Source organism: Dendroctonus ponderosae, unplaced genomic scaffold, assembly GCF_020466585.1.
Source record: "Dendroctonus ponderosae isolate FM_Combo_2020 unplaced genomic scaffold, Dpon_F_20191213v2 Dpon_F_20191213_1, whole genome shotgun sequence".
Taxonomy (NCBI): Eukaryota; Metazoa; Arthropoda; class Insecta; order Coleoptera; family Curculionidae; genus Dendroctonus; species Dendroctonus ponderosae.
Genome location: NW_026017110.1, coordinates 20,716,709 through 20,740,342, shown reverse-complemented (window position 1 = coordinate 20,740,342; position 23,634 = coordinate 20,716,709). Strand labels below are relative to the sequence as shown.

The following is a 23,634-nucleotide window of genomic DNA, read 5'->3' as shown; positions in this document are numbered from 1 at the left end:
AATATGGAAATATATTGAAACAAATGACGAAAATTGTGAATACAATATCTTAATAAAAGCTTTAGTAACAACTACTACTGATCATATATGGAACGACTTTGAAAAGGAATATCTCTATTGCTTCGTTCATACCTAAAGTGAAACTTGAAAAAAATGAATAATAAATTATACTTTGTCTTGTTAATGTTTATTCCGTAGTCGTTTCGAGTCTAGTTCTATATAATTAATGAAATCGTGAAAAGCCGGCTTATAGAACATTCAAGTATTACCCAGACGCACCTTGAATAGAAATGTGTATCGTATCATAAGAAATTACGTTTACAAATGAAAATATTCAGACGCTCTTTGTAATTTCAAATTTTTTTATTACCATTCGTTATTAACACAAGCCAAATACAGAGTGATCAAAATTTGATCTAGATGACGGTCGATTAATTTAAAAACAAAGCTGCGTTTTTTTAATTTTCAACGAACTGGRAAACATTATTTCTACGAGTCCGAATACTTCCAGCCAAACCCAAGAACAAACTTGGTTTCGATTTTTTTGTTATATTTTATTGRCCTTGTTATACAGGGTGTTAGCAAAATGCGTTAGAAAATTTTTAAAGGTAATTCTACAGGCTAAAATAATAGAAGTAAGTCATGTAGCAAAAATTCTAAATCGGGATTTTTTACGATTTCATCAAACTTCTTTTTTTTCATTTAATTTTTTATCTATTCTGGACCCWAATAGGGTCGTTGCATTTATTGGTCTGAGATGCATCTTTAAGAAACAAAAGGTAGCTATGATAAAATAATTTTCGATCATAAAGCATGGAAAGTTTCTAATGGATATAGAATTTTTTATCGAATCGGAACAAATAATTGTAAAGAAATACGGTGTTACGCATCTTTTTATCGGGTTCAATCAATCCCTTAAAATATTGTCAGTAATATTAATACATTGATTTTGTAACAATTTAAGTCATTAAAAAGCTTACCTTTTTTTTATACCTTAAAAAGTGTTTAAAAAAAAATTTGAAAAGTTAACTTTTTTAGTTTAAATATAAATTGAAACACATGCCCTTTAAAAACAAAAGAAAATAATTATGAAAGCTAATGAAACTAGCGACTTTCTTAGCTTAAATCAGACAATTGTAGAGTAATTTTACATTTCTATTTCGTGATTTTACAGTGTAATTTCTGGCAGTTAGTTAATATTAACGATTGTAATTAACTAAGCTGCTTAAAATGGATTAAATCAAGTGCATACAGTTCGTTATGAGAACGTAGCTTGAATTAATCCTTTTTTCTTCGCAGTTTTATTAATTTGTTAAAATATTGCAACTTCGAGAAAACCATTTCGCAGCAGCCACTTGAGCACACAGCAATGAAACCAATAACTAGCTAGTCAAAAATATAAATCATGTTTTTGAAGGATTTTATGTCTCCACACGATTTAGAAGATATGTTTTATTTAATCTAATTGTGCAAAACAATGGCGTGTTGTGATAAGTTTGTCTCAATATCAGAAGTGATGTATCTGTTGTAAATGCGTCTCAAGGGTAATTAAAAATATGTTTTCATAAGATTTATACGGCAGACTTATTAACAGTTTTAAACTTGGCGTTAACTCTGACTGAAAACATCTAAATTGGAACTCGAAAGAAAATTAACCTGTATCAAGAGCAAAAACACTTTTTGAAGTTAGCTCAAAGAAAAGTTACTTCCGCTATGCGTAGGTCTACTTTTGCGTCACTAATCATGTCTCCTCAAACATATGCATTGCATGTTATTTTAGTTTACTCAATAATGCCTTGTTTTCCAGCAAAAGTTTTAAATGAGATAGGGAGCATACATAAAAAGACAAAACTTGCAATCACATTTTCCAATATTAACTTTAGTATTAGATTTTAATAACATCTCATCCATTTTGCATTTGAATTTTTTAAAGCATAAAATTAAAATGTATATATAGGGTGTTTGTTGAATGTGGGCGTAAAATTTAACGAATTATCCCTCGGATTCATCGAAGAAAATTTTGATATTAAAGGTTTTTTGAAAAGTCACGTTGTTTAGAAAATACGTGGCGGATTAAACTAAAAGAAAAGTAAACGCACCTAACTGAATTATTGCATACCAGCTGAGCCTATTAATTTTTCAACCACACTTTTAGACTAGTAGCTTTACATATTTTATGTAATTTTCCGTAACGAAAAGTTGATATTTTTAAGTGATCTGCATATAGTTTAGAGAATATCTCGTAAAATTCTAAAGGACACAGCTTCTCTGAACCACTGCAAAAATATTATAAGCAGTATGCAGGCCGTGTTGAAGTTGGCGCAATTCCTCCGAAAATGTTGTCGAAGTGTGGCGTTCTTGCAAAACTATGGTAGTAGCAAAAAAACATCTTAAATTGTGACATCGATATGCTATTTCCCTAATACTTTTGTAATCGAAACATGGAAAATAGAATTAAAGAGAGAAAAGAACCCAAGTGCAGATTCAAAGGTTTAAAGCATGAAAAATACAATGTAAACGCTTTGCTTGTAGCTAACCGGTTTTGATCAGTGCTGGTATCTGAAGTTCAGTTTTTAAAGTTAAAGGTGTGGCAAGACTAATTATGGTTTTCTTACTTGCTTTATGCACCAACTTTGCAAATTTGTCCGTTTTTGAGTGCATGTTTATGAGTCCCATGAGCTTTATTCTAAACTTACTACTTAATATCTAGTTTGTAACTAAAAAGTTATAGTTAATTTCATTAAAGTTTAAATGTCACTGAAAGAACAAAAGTTGCATAAAACCGATTGTAAATAGCCAAATATGTGAGCTGAAAACTACTACGATTGTGGGTCTCAGTTGTCCCAATGTAAAACAGAATAATACAACATTATTATTAAGCATTATTTATGAACGTTAAACTCGAACTTTTAGAAATTTATCGACTTTCCTATGTTGATTGCGTTCAAGAAAGTTGGACTTTGAGTTGTTGAGAACGTTGGCCAATCAAAAATAGAAGTTATTTACATTTTTACCTTCATGTTGTTAGAAACAAATATGAGGTATTTGCTTTTTCGCAAAATCTGAAAATGTTGAATGTGTCACATGCAAGCATACAAAACAGATGCATTCTTTAAATTTTGGTCTAAAATTGAAACATCTTACCGTTATTAAGCAGTAAGTTGACACATATTTTATTTTTGATATAATAGCAAATTTAATTACATTCAGACGACATAAAGCCATTAAACAATTAATGGCTTTACATTTATCATTTATTACATATAGTAAAAATAATTAGATATACGAAATATATCTTCTCTTATGCAGATAATAATAGTTTCAAACAATTGTACAAATAAGCATGTTACAAAGAGAACCCCGGGTGCAAAGAATAATTCCTAAAAACTAGCATGGATAAAAGTGGGTTTAGGCTAGAAGACTAGATTACTTTAATCCAAATAAAACGGCAACAAACACAACGTATTAAAAGTCAAAACAATATATAAGAAGGCAAGTTTTTCCACAAACACCTTTAATAAGACCCTGAGTAGCAACAGAAAATGACAGAAAAAATGTTATACGGACTTCGACAAAATGCAAGTACTCACAATCCTCCATGTGATACATGAGCAGAAATTGAAAATATTTGGAAACTATCAATAAAGAATTAACCGACGAAAAATAATTAATAATAAGCTTGCTGACAAAATGATGCCACAGTTTATTCGTACCTGTTGAAGAAAAAACATCAAGAAACAATTTAAATTTTATACACTTTGTTAGTGTTAGATTGTAGATTCTACTATTTTCGAATGGCCAAATAAAATTTGCCGGTGCATAACAGCAAAACATGCAATTTAGTAAATCAACCAGAATTTAAATATACCATCTGGACGGAATATATACGGAGGATAAATTAATCAAAATATAGTGTTGAAACCGAACAATGGGTAACTCAAAAATATGACTTAATCATCAGATTAGAAAAGAGTAATTACTTGAATTACAGAATAAACTTTCAAACTCACCATTAAAGAGGAGGGTTAAAAAGGACTGGAAAATGAAGACAACAAAAGATTTCGTCGTAAATCCAAAAACTTTTTAAATTACCAGAAATAACAGAAAAAAATGCATTTCGAATTACTTTGTATTATGAAAAGGTTAAGTGATGATATTGTTAATGAACGACAAAGAAATTTTCGCTATTAGTTTAGAGCACAACTGGACTCATAGGGAGCCAACAGGAACCACAAAATGTCTGGAGCGGCGTATGATTTTGTTTGACTTGAAAGTTCATGTGCAAGATCACGTTAAAATAGCCTTTATTCCACGTAGCTTTATAAATGTTACATATGTTGATAGGAATGTCTGGCCAACGACTGCACTGAAGCTTCCAAAATTTAAATTTTTAGATATTCACGTTTGGTAAGAACTGGAAAATGGAATAGAAAAGAAAAAAACAATTCCATGATGCTGGCCATTAATAAACTAAGCAGGTATCATTTAAGCAGAAAAGTAAAGAAATTGCTAAAAATAAAAATGATTTGAATAGAATTCCTACTCATCAAATAATTCCGGTATTTTCCTATAAACTTAAGTAAAAATTATGAGATTTCTTTATTACTAGAAGAATTGCATTAACGCGAATCATCGAGAGTTAGCCAACACAACAAGACTCCAATCACATTTACTCATTTATTATTAAATATTTTAATAACACATTTATTTCATTGGGATTGTCTCAAACTCTTCAGATACTTGCTAGTACGACTAATAGACAACTTGAAATTGAATTTAGCAATTTTCAATTAAAAGTGCATAAAAAAGTTCGCTTACAGCATGTTAAACCCGAACGTGATTGGATCTGAAAGACGTTTGAAAAAATTAATATTCTCGAGAATCCTACACAGAAAGAGCGTGTATACTTTAAATGTACTACGTAGGTGTACTAGCTGTTATAATAACCCATTAACTAGCCTAAAATCTAAATCGCTCTCTCCTATTGGCGAAGAGGCGGATCTCTGTATCCTGCTGCTCACGGTTAAATAGTCCTCGACACTGCTAACGCGTCCTGTACCGTGCTCTTCTTCATTGCACTTCGATCTTCCAGTGCCAACAGGTGTACAGCCAGTTCAACCTCAGCGCTCAGCAACGCTCCAAGAAATGGTAAGTTTTGAACCATATTATGAATAAAATATTACTCGCCTGTTTTTTGTTTCATAACATATAAAAATACGAAACAGTAATTATATAAATAGTAAATTTCTTTTGCAAAATTGAATTCAAATAATGTAAACATCTATGAAATTATTTCAGGAAACATTGTTCTTAAATGTATGTCTGTTAAAGGAAAGTATTTTTCATAATCCTGGCAACTATGACACACCTGTGTTTAGGTATTTTAATATTTCAATATAGTTTAGTTGTGGTTATTTATACTTTAGTCGCTGGTTTCTAAATATTTTTACTAAAAAAACGTTTTAAGACTATTTAACAAATCTAGTCGCAGGTGTTGTACTAACCATTTTTAATGGTTTTAAATTTGCATGAAAATATAATATTTTTGCACTTTAGTAACAGTCACACTAAACTAACTTTTTTTTAAATATGTTATAATGCTCGTAAATAATATGTGGTAAAGTTTGGAATTTTAAATATTTTTTCTATACACGATTGAATTTAAATATTTGTTTTTGAAGGTTAAAAAAAATAAGTCTGAATATATTTGTTTAAAAACTGCATTCATACTCAAATTTGCCACTCCATTGACTACACTGATTCAGCATCATGCTAATGCAGTATTGCCAGTTTTGCCGTAAATCTATTATGTTTACTTTTACACAGTGACTCATAAGTTTGGACTCCTCAAAATATCTTAAAAATACCATATTTTGGAAAAAAATTGAACACTACATCCAAATGTTATCGGATTTTGCTAATGCATTCCCCACTGTTCACATTTTTAGCATCTTTTGTGAACTGGAAAAAACAAGAAGTTTGAACTATTTGAAAACGTTAGGTGAAATGAAATTTGCAATAATACTGAACTTTCTTATAATACATCATAGCAGTCAATGTAAAACTCAAGTAATTGACATAATATATTTTTAAATAAAATTTGTTAATGAAAACATCTTCTTCGTCATCGCAAAAAGATCTGAAATTTTGTTGCGTTTTTTTTAAAGAAATCCAGAGTGCGAAAACACATTTAAAGCTCAGGCAACAAAACTGCATATATAAATATTAATAGTGAGTATTTCGAATTCCTTCGTTGCTTGCATTAAAATGAAACTGAAGAAAAATAAACTGAAAAATGAATTAAGAGTCTTAAACTCAATTAAACGTATTAAAACTTATAATTGATAAAACTTGCTAATTAATGAAAGGCGCATTAAACCTAAATGAGTTTGTCAATATCATTAGCAGGGAATTTCCAGGCATAAGAATTGTCCAATTCTAATAAATGAAAAACGAGAGTCTAGATGATAACATTTTTCCAAAATCATGAATCAAGTGTTTAAATGTAGGTTGTACCTACTTTAAAAAGTTTTAGTAGTTATTTTTAGTTATTGATCCATATCTCACAGTTTCTTTTATAAAATGACCATATGTGCAAAATTTGGGCTAAATAGAAATAATTAAGAAACATTTAGGCATATGGTATTCAAAGGTATTATACAGTAAATGGAAATTATTATTCTCATATAATAATCGGATTTTCAAAATCATACAACACTGTGGGACAAAGTTAGCTTTCTTATATCCAATTATACCAGTTAACATATCATATACATTGTATAGAAAATACGTAAGTTTTCAAAGATAATATTAGAGCATTGCTAACACCCCTGAATATCTAAAGTCATTCCAGGACATTATCTTCTAACTAAACTAACTGATATAATGGAACTAATATTCAAACTGACTAATCTCAAAATTCGATATGAACGTCCTGAATTCGCTCTTGCTTCAGAAAGACAAATTTACATCGAGTATTAACTGTCTCAATTACGGTGCAATAGGTGGTCAAATTACAAATTCTATTGAAAGTATAATGAACGAAATTTATGTGTATGCGTAGATAGCACATCATATGAATTATGACATAAAAAACGATCATCAAAAAAACGTGTTGTCGATCAACAGTTTTAAAAGGAAATAAAATATTATAGTTTGTTTTCTTTTCCAGACGAAATTTAGTTAAACTTATACACAAGTCAAAATATTTTTGTATACTCACATGAACAGTTTACATTGTATAAATGAAAATTTTATATTAGTCAATATTGCGGATTCTCTGTTTGGAAGTCATTGATTTAGTCGACATTTTTGGCAAAACCGCGCCAGTTTTCACTTCCAAAATAGATATTATTTATTTTTTTTATTGGTTTGGATCAAATGCAATTGTAACAAATTGGCCGGATAATATGCTAAGAAATTGGATAACTATTTAAATTTTAAAACTTTCTGAACATTCGAGTTCTTCTCCGTGCTTATTTAAATTTAAATCGCATTCCGTATTGATAAACCCTACGTAAATATATTTTCAAACAAACTGTTTGTTTGACATATTTTATATTAAGGCTTGACAAATTGCACTGCACTTTAAAAATAACCAGTAATTTTAATTGGTGTTTCGTTTCCTCCATTTGAAATTAAATGTATTTTTATTCCATTATTTATTTATTTTTCCTTAAGCCCCATAATGCAGATGCTAAAATGAATTTGAGAAAATTGTACAAATTGTTCCATCTCAAATAGTAAAGAGTCAAGCTTAATAAGAAGTAAAATTAAATTCGGAATTTCGTAAAGTAAGTTGGTCGTTGGTCTGCCCCAATTATTTATTAGTTAATTATGAATTAAAGATTACCATTATTAGTATTGTTGATTTGTTTGAAACGGACCATTTACAACAACGAGATAAATGGTCTTCAAACTTCTGAAATTCTATTCATTATACTCAGCGAACAAAAGAACCACGTATTTCTGGTTGTACTTGCTATACATTAAAAGCGAGGCACTAAATCTCCAAATTCGTGCAGTAATACTGCTGATATTTCCTAAAAACCAGTAATTTATTAATGGCGTCTTTCACGTTGGGTGCAAATTTTTGCCATAATTTGTGGTGTTGCTGTTTTATAACTTTCACAAAAACCATGCCGATTGAATTAACAAGCAAGTATTAGCTATATCAGCACTTATCGAAAACTGTTTTCCCGCTTGTCTGTGATTAATCCTCTTAGCGATTCAACCATAAAAAGTCAAGAGGATGCAATAACATATTATGGCTCATAACAATGATGAAAAATAATTGGAACGTGTTCAACACGTGTACATTTGCGTGAAATAGTTTTGTGTCGTTCAACCCTTCTGGGCTAAACTTTTAAACCTAATATTAAGTTTTAACCTACGACAGTTTTGAATTGTTTCGATATAGCATGAGTTACAAGGAAGCGAACCATTAATAATTAATTTAGTTAATTTGATTCAGAAGCCCGGAAATATGGAAACGTTTGCTTGAAAGGAAAACTTTACTTAAATGTTTTCACATGTTTTCTCCAGCTGTCTAAACAAAGTGCTTAATTGGCGGAAAACTATTAAATCTGATAACATTTATTAAAAATGAGAAAATTAAATATAATATTCTCATAGAAATTGTGGGAATAAGGGCATAACGAGTAGCGGATAAATGATAAATGATTGATGACCAAAATTTGTCTTCAATAGTTTCGGTTAAATTAAAATCTTGAGTCAGCTCCAGGTAAAAACTTCAAGGTGTTTTGTAATAACGATAGAAATACAACTTGCCTATTTTTCATAAATTGATTTTTAATTTTTATAAATTTAATTTAATTTAATTTTCATTCGTAGTCGAAAGTTTAAATCGCTGCTCGGTAAACTAGAAAGTCGGGTGAAAATTCGATATTGACAAAAAGCCGATACTATTCAACTAATGAATAACGGAAAATATGTTTGGGTACATTGTTTTTATGTATTCCTACCCTGAAATTTTAACCTTGCACCTGATGTTTCGCTTGGATCTACGGCAAACATTTTCAATGACGGGGTTGATTCTTAATCACGCGTTCTGATATTTTCTTCTGACTTTTTAAAAATTGTCATTCTGCACTGATGTTGATCTTCTGATTTTACATATGTTTATTATAATTTCTATTAATTGATATTAATGTCAATTGAAAATTTTTAGAAATTAATGCTCAAGAATAAGCACTGAAAGTGAAATATTCAATTTTGCAGCAGGCAAACTTTACTAGATTGTTTGACCTCTGCGTTGAGAATGTTAGTAACTTATTTTTTTAACTAAAAACAATTTCTATATAATGATTATGCTGAAAATTACATCAGCTCAAAACAAATTCATACCACAATTCAATACAAATCCAGAACTAGACAATTATTAAACGCAACTAATGTTAATTAATTTTGTTTGGAAAATTTGCTTTTCAAGGTTTCAGATTTGTGCTTTGTGAAGCTTCACTTGTAGATTCTCTTAACACTAACGTTTGTATTTTTTTATTTCTTTTCTATTATAGTGAAATTACTAACGCGGGCCATTGCTTCAAGCTTGTTAGCAACGTTCTCGTAAAACAAAATACATATTTAAAGAGTAATTAATAAAAAGCACTGGAACTCGGAACATAAACTTTGTTTGTTATGAGAATATGAGATGCCTGTATTTTATACATATATTGGCGCTAAGCTCTAAGGGTTCCTGTAGGTAGTGCAATAAATATTTCTTTAGAAAATTTATCAAAACAGCTTAACAACCAAACCTAAATGTAACAACAGTGCGACTTTCGAATTAAATTTTTTAGATTTGTCTTTCTTAGCGTACATTCTTGCTTTGCCAATACAAATTTGCTAAGACAAAAGGTGGAATCTGAACACATTTGAAAAATGGAAAATTGAGCCAGTCTAGTTCATGTTACGGATGAAAACTTTCTTCATTATCACTCTTCAATATTGTTTTTGATTTTTTTTAATATGTTTGTCACATAATGAACTGGAGAAATTTAACAATTTTTATGTAGGAAAGTTTAGACGAAAATCCTAATTTAAGTGCTTTTTTTGCTAATAATGTGCCAATAATTAAGAGCACATTTGAAACTCCGATTTTCAGTTTTAAATATTATAATATAGTCTTAATTAAATTAAAAATAAAACGATATTTTTGCTAGATGGATTCGTTTAATAAATATTGAATCAGTCCTGCTAAACGAGATCAACTTCTCCATTCTACCTTAAAACCGATGGCCGCAAATCGATTGTAAAAATGCCGCAATCTTTCAATATTTTAGTGAATCTGAAAGTGTTTGAAGAACGTGTGGGGTTATTTCATTTTCCCATAACTTGGATGCCAAGATAAATTTCAACAAAAGAGGCAACTTTCCAGAACATTTCCTTTCCTAGTTTCAACGGAAATAACAGTCATACAAAAGGGAAAATATTATTCTGGTGATCACTTCACGGAAAAGAGAAATGCATTATATATTTAGCAACGTTCAAATTTACGGTTTACTAAGAATCGTATTGTAGTTCATTCGCATTAGTAGATAAATGTATTCAAAATTCATTTTACAGGTTTAAAGTGAATATTTAAAATGGTTTAATAGGTCAGCACTTGTATGAAATACATTATGGTTCTGTTTGGGGCTCTATAGACTGGGCTATAGCAGATAAATTTGCCCAGCAAATAACGTTATTCTCTGAAGAATCACTAGAATCTTAATGCACTCATCATTTTTCCTCAAGGCAAAAAATATTTGCTTCGTGTTATAGAATACCATTTTTTAAAGAACATTATGTGCCGACATATATAGCTCGAACGGTGAAAAGATGAACGAAATGCATTCTAACGAGGTGCACACAATGCATAATATTAAATCGATACTTTGGGAAGCTGAATATCATCCCCTTCAATTTTGCATCTACTGGAAGCTTCGAATTTTTTTGTTTACAATTCGGAGAAAAGTAGCGGAAGCACACTTTTAATTAAAAATTTCGGCGAGCATGTAGGTACTTTCTTTCTTTCCATATGATTAATAATAACACATCATAGTTAGAAAATCGTGTGATCACACGTCATAGAAAAAATACATCATAGAAGAAAATGTGCGTTTTCTAAAGTTTCGATGCATTCATTTTCGTTATTCTAACATTTTGGGCTTGTGTGAGCAATTTTGACAAATCTTCATAAAAATCTACTGCTATTTTGCGGGTGCACGATATTAAGATGCAAACAATGTTACTAGTGCTTCGATCATGAGAATCTGAAAAGTTAGAGAACTTAGAATAATGTTGCATAAAACCCTTTCTTAAGGATATTTTCAATGTTTTCATTAAAAATTTATTTTGTTGCTTAATTAATTTCTTATTTTCAAATAAAGGCTTTTTTCGTTGAAATTCATAAACACAATGATCAATTTTTTTAAATTAATACTTAATGCCGTCGAGGGGGGGAAAATGCGTACAAAAATATACAAAAAATGTTTTCGCTTAAATAATTTTACACAAGTCTTTCGCAAAATTTATTGGGAACAGTATTGTTACGGAACGCACAGTTATTGGGAAAATATCTTGCAGTGTACCAAAGCAGCCCATTTCCTCAAATAACTAATTTTTCAGAAGGAATACCTTGAATTAAATACGGTGCTTATGAGCAAGTCAATCTTACATGTAAAGTAATGAAAGCATTAACTATTTGATAATTTAAAGATACAGAATAACTGACTTTATTACAGTCTGTATCAATCCATGTTCCCAGAATTTACCATATTTTTTTCATAATTGAAGCAACTAAAGTGATAATAGAATCAATCTTGCTCGATTTGAGATCTTAAGATTCTTTTAAGAAGCAAAAGAGGTTAGAAACAGCTTTTTTTTTAAACAGTCGGCCTGCATTGAGTCGATTTGATTTGTTAAGTTGATCTGTTCCGTGAACTGATCTAAATCCCATTCTCACAAGTTAACTGTGAAATTGAGGGTTATCGTTTTAAATATCGACATGAGTGCTCTGTGATGGTCAATGTGTTAGAGATTTATTTGCCAATAGTAACTTCTAAAATATGAAGGAAAAATACCGCTACAAATAGAAATAGAACTTTTCAATGTTTCTGAGCAAATGTTTCCATTTTTAATGAATTTCAAAAGTTTTTGATTTTGCTATTAATCTGACTACATTCTGGTGGCTTTTATATTAAATTCAAATAGTTGCAAAATTTACGCGCAAATATAAGATGATTCATCATATTGAGGGTTATTTACATTTAACTCTACTACGTAATCATTAGACTCAGGAATAATAAATTGGACTTGGACATCATTTTGATCTAAAGTAAAAATATGAATGGAAATAAGCATTTTATTTTGCAGATCATGGATCCTTATTGCTCATCACAACATTTTTTGCATTTGAAAATTAATATCTCAGAAAGTTTCCTTTACTAAAAAAAATATAGATAATTTTTGCTCCGAAAGCCGGCAAAAAATCTCTGGATACCTACTAATATCAAATAAAAAGTGCCAGCACTTAAATAACTTTGCGACACCCAGATTATTAACAAAATGTATGTGCAAGATTGAAATTGTACCAATGATGAGTTGGAAACACTGTCTTATTTTCTTCTTTTCGCTTTTTAAATATTTCTCTTCTTATCGTTCTGAAAAATGTTAACGTGTTATTGCACAGCAATAAATTAATGTGAAAAAAACAAATCCTTGTAAATTATTAATTGCAATTTATTATTTAGACATTTAAGAAGCTGGGGAAAAATTGAATGTAAGACGCCAAATAAAAACATTCATACCTTGAAAATAACTGGCTAGACGATAGACCAGTTACATTTAGATCAATATCAAGATGCCTTGATTTATCTGCTGATATATAAAAAGTCTAAGAATTTGCTTCTTTAGTGAATGCCAGAAATATTGTAGTCTAGTTCAGACTGGAGACGTTTGAAAATCGCGAGTCATCGTTAAGACTATTTTTTTAAGGATTTTACTATCTATATTTTGCTAAAGAAAATTATGGTCGGAACTTCGAAAATTATGGCGCCCTCCTAACGTTTGGAAAGCTAGAAGCAAAAATATCATTTTTTGGGGGGTCGTAGAACAAGAGATTTTATCAGAAACCGTGAGAAGTTTTCTATATAGTTTCTCGAAATATGTCTGCGATTTTATGTTTCATGATGAATTTATAACCTTTGGATCTTAACTTTAAAGAATACTGGCATATTTTTTATCATTTGTAAAAAAGTGTTACATTCTAGAATGTTTTCGAGTTTCGATGAATAAGTTCGAACAACACTTGTAATAATTTCTGAAATTTTATGGATAGATCAATGAATTATTAAGTGCTACTTCAAACAACAATAGCTTAAAGCAGATAATCCGCTGCTCGAAAAATAATTCTTCCAAACAAACATAAGTAACAATTTAACGAGAAAACCATATCCCATAACGGCATATTTATGTTCAAATAAAATATAGAATAACATCTTAGCTCAAAAACTCGGAAATGGTCTAATATTTGCGCCGTTTCCTATCACATAAAAATGTGGCGCTATAAATATTTCAACTTGATGTAACGAAACGTAAATATTGGACCCTATTATTCGAATTTTCGTGCTTTCCTAATCTCTTCGGAGAAAAACATAATGATCTTCATTCGCGGAAAGGTGTAGGTTATCGATGTACTTAAATCTGCTAAAAACCTCTAATGTTTTACTATAGCATTTCTTATTTAGTTCTATTTTAATTTAATAAAAATATTTGATGTAATTTTTATTAACAGGCAAAATTTGAATCTCCTTTCCGACCACAAAGTTGGCAAAATCTATGGACAATTTTATATTTGCTTCAACTATTGTGATTACACTCTTAAATAATAATGATAATAAAAGCATTTCTATTTATTTGGGAAACACACTGGTATAAACTGGTATAAACTTTATTAAAATTATTCAACAGTCCATGGCTGAAGTGAATGAAACACATTATTTTTCGGTTAAAATCAAGTAATAAATATATTTTGTGTGAAACAATTGGAAATAACGGCAATTTATTTGGTGAAGAAAAAACAAACAAACCTGACTGGCTTTTGTAATCGTGTTTCCTGCATGTAGCACAAAAACGCTACGCTTGGTGATAATCAACATGCCATTAATTAAAAGTGAATGCTTCTTGTCATTAGAAACAAGGCAAAATTGCCCATAGAAAAGGCTACAAGGAAATCCGATATTGGGAACGTTGAAAACGGAATCTCAACTAGTCCATTTCCTTTTTCACTTTTTACCAAACACTGTTCTTTGATTTTTTCCATTGAAATTTTAGAGCTTACCTTTCTCCGAACATACTTTGCATCAGTTGAGGGGAATCTAGATCGTCTTAAAAGTACTTATACAGTAAAGTGAAATAGAATCTATCTTTTAAATTAACGGCGACAGGTGAGAGATAGTTTTATTCTTTTTCATTGGTAATTTTCTGGTTTTAAGTTTCTCAAATTTTCGCTGTTATTAAATAAATTCCTGAAGTTATCAAAGTGCTAAATAATTGTCAATAACCGTATAAGCTTTTCCTAAAAACATAAAATATTCGTATATAGCAGTAGGTAGACTTACATTTTCGGTGGAAAAAAAGCAAAAAAATGCACACAACTATCACAAATGCACTAACATTCAGGAAAAATGGATAATTGTCATAAAGTACTAGTGTAAGATCAGATAATCTGGCTGGCTACTATTTGCGTCGGTCGTACAGTAATTTGGCTTCTTAAAGAATGTTCAGTTATCGAATTATAAATTGTCTCTCTTCTCTTGGATTTGTTTCATTTTTTTCCAAACCTCAGAAAGCAGTCAAAAAACAATTTAGCAAAATATTCTATTCAAAACTAGAAATCTGGGAAAACGTGCCGTCGCCAAATCAATATTTTCAAGTATTTAATACTATTGTAGAAAATCTGTTGCACTTTCTTGGTTAAGAAGCTTTCATAGTGAGAATATGAATAAATCCAATTATAAAACTGAAGTTATGCTAAAATTCCATAAAGGAAACAGTAAACAACTCATAGATTAATTTTTATATGGTCATCCTCATGAGTGCTTCACAGTTTTAACTCGATTTAAATGAACTAAATGGGGCCACCTATTGAGCATCTACAGCAATTTTCGAAAACGTATATATTTTTATATGTATATGTTAGTTAAAGGCTTTTAATTGCCGATTTGTAAGTGTGCTTATAAAAGATTCCATAGTCAACTCGACTGAAACAACATATATTACATCAGTTTCGTTAATTCCCATTAATGTGGTAATGTTTTAACCATGAGCAATTCAAAAAAATAAACTCAAAATGGTTTGGTTTACTTATAATTTGAGAAGCTCGAAACTTCAATTACGTCCTTTATTATTACTTTGTGCCATACTGTTTCTTCTCCCTGATCGTGTATATCAACACTGAAGTAAAACAACACAATTTGCTCGTTTATATACTTACTTAAAATATTATTGACGCAATTTGCCAGATGGAACAGATAATTTCTTATTCTCTTTAGTTCTCTTCCGAATGTTCGCAATATTCAAAAAGTTCGTAATAATATTTAATCACAGATCTACTTAGTAAATTCCAAGGCTCAGTATGCCTAATTTTATTTACTAGGCTTATTTCGATCAACTAATCACCTGTTTATCGTTTCAAGATATTTTCTAATAAAATGCCTAGTAGCAAAATGTCAAAAAAATTGATTGGGGCATATTAAAATTCTACTAAAAAAGAAACGTTGATGACTTATGATCCATTGAAAAACTGCATGATAGCCTTAAATCCATGTCCTCATATCTGCTTAATTAGTGTGACGACGGTTTGTCATCTGGCTGGGCTTTTGCGCTGAAATACATAACATTCAGTTGAAACTTTTTCCACGCAAAATATAAAAATTATATCGGTGTGTTTCCAACATCAATTAGCAAGTTTTGTTTCAATTAAATGAGAATAATTTGTTAATTTGTTTGGTTTATTTCAAATAAGTTCACTAAGTACAACTAAACTGTTCCTGATGAAAATTCAAATCACTCTGAGTAATTATTTTGGATACTTATTTGAATGCCTTAAGACTTCCTTAATATTACGTGCCTGGGAAAGAATTTACGTACTATAAATATGCAGTTTATTTCCTAACTTTAATTCCAGTTGAACACAGCAGACCCTTTCATCGCAATATTTAGCAAGCATCAACTTTTTGTACCTTATTTTATAAAGTAAAAAGTATAAGAAAATCAGTAAAAAAGTTTCTGTATATTTTTCCACCTTCTCTTTATTTAAAAATTATGTCCGACAGTTTTTGAAAGATTCCGCACATTTTGAAAACATGTCGCCTCATAAGGCTTGTTTCAGAGTGCTATTTGTTTTAACGGTCGGTTTTTCTTTTCCCGATTTCTGTTGTTGTGACATAGGAAAATTTTAAATTAAAATAGGAACTTATGTTTTCAGTAGCAATTAAATGATTTGTAAGTAGGGGCTGAAAAACTGATTGTCGTTCATTATCAAGGTACTCCAATTTCCTGTGACAAAGTTAGCAGTTATGCATCCAGTTATGTTCAAAGCGTACAATTCTGCTTCATAAACGCAACGTTATGTGATATTTAATGCGATGCATACTACAAAATATGTTTATTATTTTCAACTCAAAATCACACAGCGGCCTGATCATTTACCTCAATAACCGATCGAATATTCAAATAAATTGTTCTGATATGTTAATGAACTAGGTTTAATATCTATTTGGGGATTATTGCTATTAAACAGCGCGCTTTCTGTGAAAATTTAAAATTAACTACACAATATGCTCAACTTTTGAAATGTTCACCAGACTGTAAGAGGACTGAAAAAGTTGTTCTTTCTTAATAATTGTTTAATAAAAGTCAAATACTTTTTTACCATCCAAGATACGATTGCCTGTTGCCTAGGACTTAGATCGAGTTCAATTCGCCTGAATGCACATTTTGCTGAAAACTTTGATTGGGCTTTATCTTGTTAACCTTTCAGGGTTCATCGCAGTTTTCAGAGTCTGTTAATATTTAACTGAAGAAAGAGTGGAGCGAGGAACAATGACATCCAATTAGGCCCGTAAAGGTTTGCCTTGATTTATTTCGCTTGGTGAGATTTGCTAATCTGGATGTAGTTAGCGGCTTTTCGCCACATTTCTGGTTAACCATTTGCTTAAAAAGTAACTATTTATCGGAGTTTTGATGACTATCCAGTACGGAGCATTAGAAGTGTGAAAAACTACAATTATTATGATTTAAAACCCTTGTTCTAAGTGCGATTGCTAGAAGAATTTGCTAGAAGAACGGATACGCACGTAAAACATGATGCAAGCAAAAGCAAATTTTTATTTTTATGCAAGCAGTAACTTGCATTAGGGATAATCGAATTAGGAAACATTCACTTTGTTCCTCTGTTGCATGAATGATATATGGGTCATAGTTTCCACGTAATGATAAACTTATTGAGCAACAACACAAAGGCGGAAGCGACGAGAAAAGTTTGATTAGTTTCTTTCTGTTCTGTAGGTACATGAACATGGCCGAAAATTAGGCAAAATTATTTACTTATCAGGGCATGGCATATTTTTATTTATAAGAACTCGATCTATGCGTAAATTGAGAGAACTAACTCGAGGTGAGCTGGATTAGTTTTAGGCCTTCACATAGAAAATGGTGTTTCGACAGCTCTAATGTTCAAAAAATATTTTCTTAAGTCACCCAGTTCCGATCGTTATTTTGACAATAGATTGAATGCAAACATTGCTCCAATTCACTTAATGGTTAACTGTGACTAGAACTCGGTGAAATTTTCACAGTGGAGTCTTTCAGTTACCAAACACTAAATTCTGAGAAATTAAGAAATATGAAAATGTATTGCCTACATGATGTTAAATACATTTTAAAGTGTCGTGTATACATGGTATTTTTAATTGCAAAACTGTGCGTTCAATTTAAATAAAAATAAGTCTCAATAGTGCTCTGCTTGTTAGTGACCTCAATTATTTTCATTATTTTTATGTACATTTACTTGAAGTACTGAAAATAATTTAGAAAGTCGGTAAAAATTCCAGCACAAAAACGTTCTGTATAATTTTTTTACCAAAAGATCATTTTTAGACAATATCCGTGTTAGGCAAGTCTAATAAGTATTAGAAACTTTGATATCCGAATTTTTCTTTTATATTTTAAATCGCAATATGCAATATGCAATATGTCTAATTTATACGAGTGTTAGGAATAGAAATTAATTTTAGAATAAGCTAGGCTAAGACATATGTACTAAACAAGGGCAGAAAGACCGATTGGGTCGATAGCCTTTTTCCGTAGGAAATAAAGATTATTTATATATATATATCGCAATATGCAGAACGTGGAACAAAAAGGAGCAGATTATGATGGAGCAGGAGACCGGATATGGCAAGTTGAAAATCAGAATACAGAAGTAAAAAATGTAGTCAGTATCAACATACAGACATGAAAATATTGGCATTCAATAATACTGTACTGGGTGTTCGGCCAGATAATCGAGATACTTCGTAAATAAATTGGATGTTTTTTATAAGTTTATCCATTTTTCTTTTCAACATTTTAAGGGCTACAATTTAGTAAGACATTTTTCAACTTCTCTGCAGTTTTTTTTTTGTTTTCGCAGATATACTAATTTCAACATTTTTACAATCTCACGAGACAAACTCTTAATCAATAGAGAGATATGGAATACATATTGCAGGTATGCCACTAATAGTGTCACCGTTAAATTGGCTTCTGCACATGCGTATTTGATTTTTAGTAACACTTGCCACTAATAAGGTTTCTGCCTGCCGTTATTTGTGCACTCTTTACGCTTGCTACAATTTGATTCTTCTCCAGTTCTCCAACATAAGATAAATTACATAATCATTTTCAAAATTTAATATTTCTAAGACACACCTTTAAATAATTTATTTTAACACTCGCTAATAAATACTAGATGGGTAAATAGAAACACATTTTATGAGTCACAAATTAAATTTAAAGCCCAACAATGTATTAAGAAATATACCTGAACTGTGGCTTTAAATTAGCGAATTTTTTAGAAAAGAATTTCGAATTTCCTAAAAGGTAAAGGTTTGTAAATATTATATTTGAGCACATAGAAAGACAATATTGGAAACATGTTGAAAAATTAGTTTCCAATCTAGCATTATTTCATATTGCTAGATGAAGCTAGAAACTACTTTCTGGAAATTCAATTTCCAACTGGCTAAATCGAAGAGGTAAAAGTCTCAAGTTCGCTTTTTCAGTTGATCAAAACATTTTTAATATATAAAATTCATCAGCCTAGAACGACTGTAATTGCTTATTTTGCCAATATTACAATTGGAACCCGGTATTTTGTATTTATGTATGTATTTCGTGAATTCGGCTTTCGCTCAAAAAGAAGCGAATATTTTTCATCTTGAAACGAGCATATAATTTTTTAAATATAATACAAGTGCAGTGAATTTAACGGAACTTAAGCTCACGGGTAACAACGTGATAAAGTTAAAAACGTTTGCGTGTAATAATCTGCAAAACTGGCTACATAAACTGTTTCTCACTTGATGGAAAGCTCTGCTCTGGCACTTTTATTCATATTTTTTCATGAGTTAAAAGAATCTCGGTGAATATTAAAAACAACATAGTTTCTGCCTGATAAATCAGTAGACCAGTAATTTAATAAAATAAACAGCCATAGATGCACCAATAAAATGTTTCCATAATTTAATTCTTATAAAAATTGTCAAATGTACCTGAAAATTTCAGCAAGCAAATTCAAACTTCGAGTATTGTAAAAGCAAGAATAGAGGAATGATATTCATAATTAAGCAGCATCCCGGAGTGTAAACGGAAACTAAGTTACTTAGTTCGTTAATTAGTTATACGACAAAAAACAGTATGTCCCAAACTAATTTAGTGTAGCCATCGTTTTTACTCATTGTTTGGCCGTATATCGAAAAATTATGGAAGAAAACTGTTATATCATATTGGCATAATATAATTACTAAATTAGTGATGAAAATCAAGAAACAAGGAGGAACTCTTAACTCGTATTTATCTAATAAGAAAACAACATATATATTTTTAATAATTAGTTGTTGGATACAGTTATAAAATTTAATTGTTTACCTTTTTAGTAGGAATCAATTCAATAACAATTTTTCATGTATTCCTATTTTTATTATATTCATACATCATTTTTCTATTTGTACTGTTAAACTGTGGAAAGCAAAACTTATCCACGTTTTCTGCTATATATTTTACATAATTTAAATTAAGCTTGTTAGTAACCTGACCTGAGTTGTTAAAAAATTACTAATTCTCTAAATTAGACTAAAATTTCTCGAGAAAAATAATTTTGCCTTATTTCCAAGATGAAAACAAATACATAAGTTGAACTAAAGTGAGTTAAATGGATCCGGTCACGAATAGCCGTCCCAAGTTTGAAATGTGCGTAGGGACTTATGATTCTGCCTATCATCGAGACGGAAAAAAATTGCATTATCATGTTAAAAAGTCGGGTCTGGAATGTCTGTTGTTCAACCAAATATCTCAAGCGATCTTACGTTAAAATATTCGATCTGAAATTGCCTGTATTTTTTGGGACCGTCTGTATACTATTGCTGCCAATTGTAGGAACTCATTTAAAGCTTTTAATGGTTAATGAATTCGGCACAGAATCTATAATTTATTGCGAAATATATTTAAGGTCTTTTGCTGTGTAATTTGTTTCGTTAATTCGTTAATTTGAATTACTTTACCTAGTAGCTTTTGAGAGAAAAGCTGCGATTATTAATAGGCAAATCATGTCCATTATACCAATTAATTATACCCGATAAGCCTTCCTGAATCAACACACTATCCATATCTAGCATTATTTTATTTTATAAATTGCCTACATAAAGCAAGTGTGCACAATGCAGTTTAAACTCTTTTTTTATAAATGAGAACAATAGTTTTATTAAATTGGTCTATCATTTTCTATTTGTATTACTTTATTGTGTTATTCAATGGCGTCGTAATTAGTAATAGTCAAACTAATCAGATCGCAATGTCCTTAACAATAAATATTTAATGCATAATTAAATCAGCTAATCTCACGTAATTAACGACATGCGTACGTGTTAAACCTAAAAAGTTTTACAGTCGAGAGATAACTCCTTAATTAGTCTTAATATTAGCTCGTCTAATACACTACGGGGATTTTAATTAAGGCAATAAAGTTTTATTAGCTTAGTTGGAAATTATTATAAACTACCTAAAAAGTTATTTACGTTTCCCGAAAAGTTTCCAAAAACTTTCGGCTAGCTAAACCAAATTTAACAGATAAGAAATGTTAATTTTCATTATAAAATAGTGCTCCATCACATTTATTTCCTTACAAGGAAATAATGTCTTTAATATTTCCAATCAATTTTTTTTCAAAATATTGTCAATTATATTTTTAACGAATTTAGTATTCACTCCATAGCGTTTCAACCGAAATTGGCTGCTTGTTATGCCTAATTTACATATGAAAGTATGAATATATAATTACGCTTATGCCCCTCTCCTCTGAGATTATCTTTTACACTGAATTGCCTAAGATCAATTTTATTAGAGGCAGTTATGCATGAAATTCACAATAAGCAAAAGCATACGGATTTGACTTCAAGCTGGTAGACATGAGTTCAATAATTGAGAATTTCACAATATAAAAATTGTTATCAAGTGTAGGCAGTAAATAAACTGAAACATACAGCTTTATACTTGTACCTATTTATTTCTAACCTAAGCTTTTGCGGCGTTATTTAATATTGATTCAAAATTAATTCATTGATCATAACAACATCATTGAAATTGAAGAAAAATTTGTATTTTGTTACTTCGTAATATTTCTACACAAATGCAACTGCATAGTCTCGGACAACAAACGTATTGCTGAGCATCCAAAAATGTTACGCTATTCTTTATACTTCTATTATACCTGTATGAAATGTGGGATCCGAAGATATTCCAGAGATATATCGACAAGAAATAAAGGATGCTCTGAGAAAAATGGAAAACCGGAAAAGTCCGGGAGAGGATAGAATCACTTGTGAATGCTAAAATTACGGGGTAAAAAAATCCTCTACATATTACTCTAAATAAGTGCCTCCAAGGAGGCCAAATTCCGGATGGATGGCAGAACGCAGAAGTTATTCTGCTGTTTAAAAAAGGGAATAGCGATGATATCGAGATGATGGAGGGCTGACTAAGAAGAAGAAGGAGAAGAAGATGTGTTCAGACAATTTTGCTTCCTTAAAATTACTGTGTCTTTAGAAATGTTTATATAATAAAAAATATATATTTGAAACAAGTGCAAGCAGTCAAGTTCGTTTAAGAAATCTAAATAATGTTTCATTCTGAAATGACGATTTTCTTTTAAAATCTTCTTAACTTATTTTATTATTAAATTTTCCTGTTATCTGCTGGTAATAAATTACTATTTCTGTCAATCAGTGAGAAAATAATAATTTAGATAATTTTACCATTCCCTGCGCGATCAAATTATACGTTGGAGTTGTTGCAAAAGAAACTTTAGAATTAAGACAACTACTTAAGCCTACTTATAATTATTACTTTGATATCTGACTTATATGAAAGAGTTATTTGGTCCAGAAAAAAGTGTGCTTTCATTATTAATCACTCTGCATAAAAAAAGCAAAGAATTATTTAAAATCCCCGGCACCAAAAAGTGTCTCCCAACATAACTCAACTAAAAAACGCGCAAAGTTAGATTTTTTAAATAAATTGGAATTAATAATTGAAAATTTTATCTTTTTTCTAGACTATTGCATTAGACACCAATTGTTGTTTGAATGGTGTCGATGGTTACTGATATTATAAAAGAATCAAATACGTTTAATAAATCTTTTGGTAATTGCTGAAATGAATGCTGAAACATTTTATATGAGATTTTACATCCAGAAAAATTGCGTCCATATGATTTTGCTCCTACAAAAATATGGCTAGCAAATAATCCACCTGCAAGGGTGCAATTTACTCAGACAGTTATCAATTGTCGCAATCAAAATTAGCTTTTATAGGTTCAGGTTCACAAAATATTTCAACTGGAGAAACACTAATTATTTTAGTTAAGCATGACGAAATCCAGATCTTCTGCGTACTAGAATGCACAATTTATTTGAAAACTGAAAAAGAATACAGCAAATTATGCAAATCGATCCTCTCAGTAGGTACGGTAGTTTTTTAACGAACTTCGTCCGAACAGATCGACTCTTGTCGAAAAATACAAGTTTGAAGACTCGAACTCAAAGTACCAGAATTTTTGACTCAAAGCAAAAAAGTCATTGGTTGTTGAATTAAATTTACTATAAACATGCATATCATAACACATAATTGTATGCATAACATAAACATGCATACAATTTAACAACAAACAAATTCATGTCACCCGAGTGTTTCAATGTGCTTTTTCGATCCAAACACATTAAAGTGAAGTTTGAAAAAGTGGAAAGCATCGACAACTTTTCGTAACAACTTTCAATCGTTTGTAGTATTTAATTGGTCTGAGAGAAATAACTAATT

The 23,634-nt window shown here is 30.4% G+C and overlaps 2 protein-coding genes across 2 annotated transcripts in view; one reads left to right on the top strand and one right to left on the bottom strand.

The window, feature by feature from the left end:
- The window catches only part of LOC109546424, a 7,547-nt gene extending 2,383 nt beyond the window's left edge, over window positions 1-5,164 (bottom strand). Inside the window, exon 1 of the mRNA XM_019917382.2 lies at window positions 5,060-5,164. Within this exon, the coding sequence (XP_019772941.2) occupies window positions 5,060-5,164 (105 nt within the window). The remainder of the gene's footprint in view (window positions 1-5,059) is intronic.
- LOC109536208 overlaps window positions 5,034-23,634 on the top strand; it is a 36,848-nt gene continuing 18,247 nt past the window's right edge. The window contains exon 1 of the mRNA XM_048670329.1: window positions 5,034-5,148. Coding sequence (XP_048526286.1) covers window positions 5,146-5,148 — 3 coding nt within the window. The 5' untranslated portion in view covers window positions 5,034-5,145. The remainder of the gene's footprint in view (window positions 5,149-23,634) is intronic.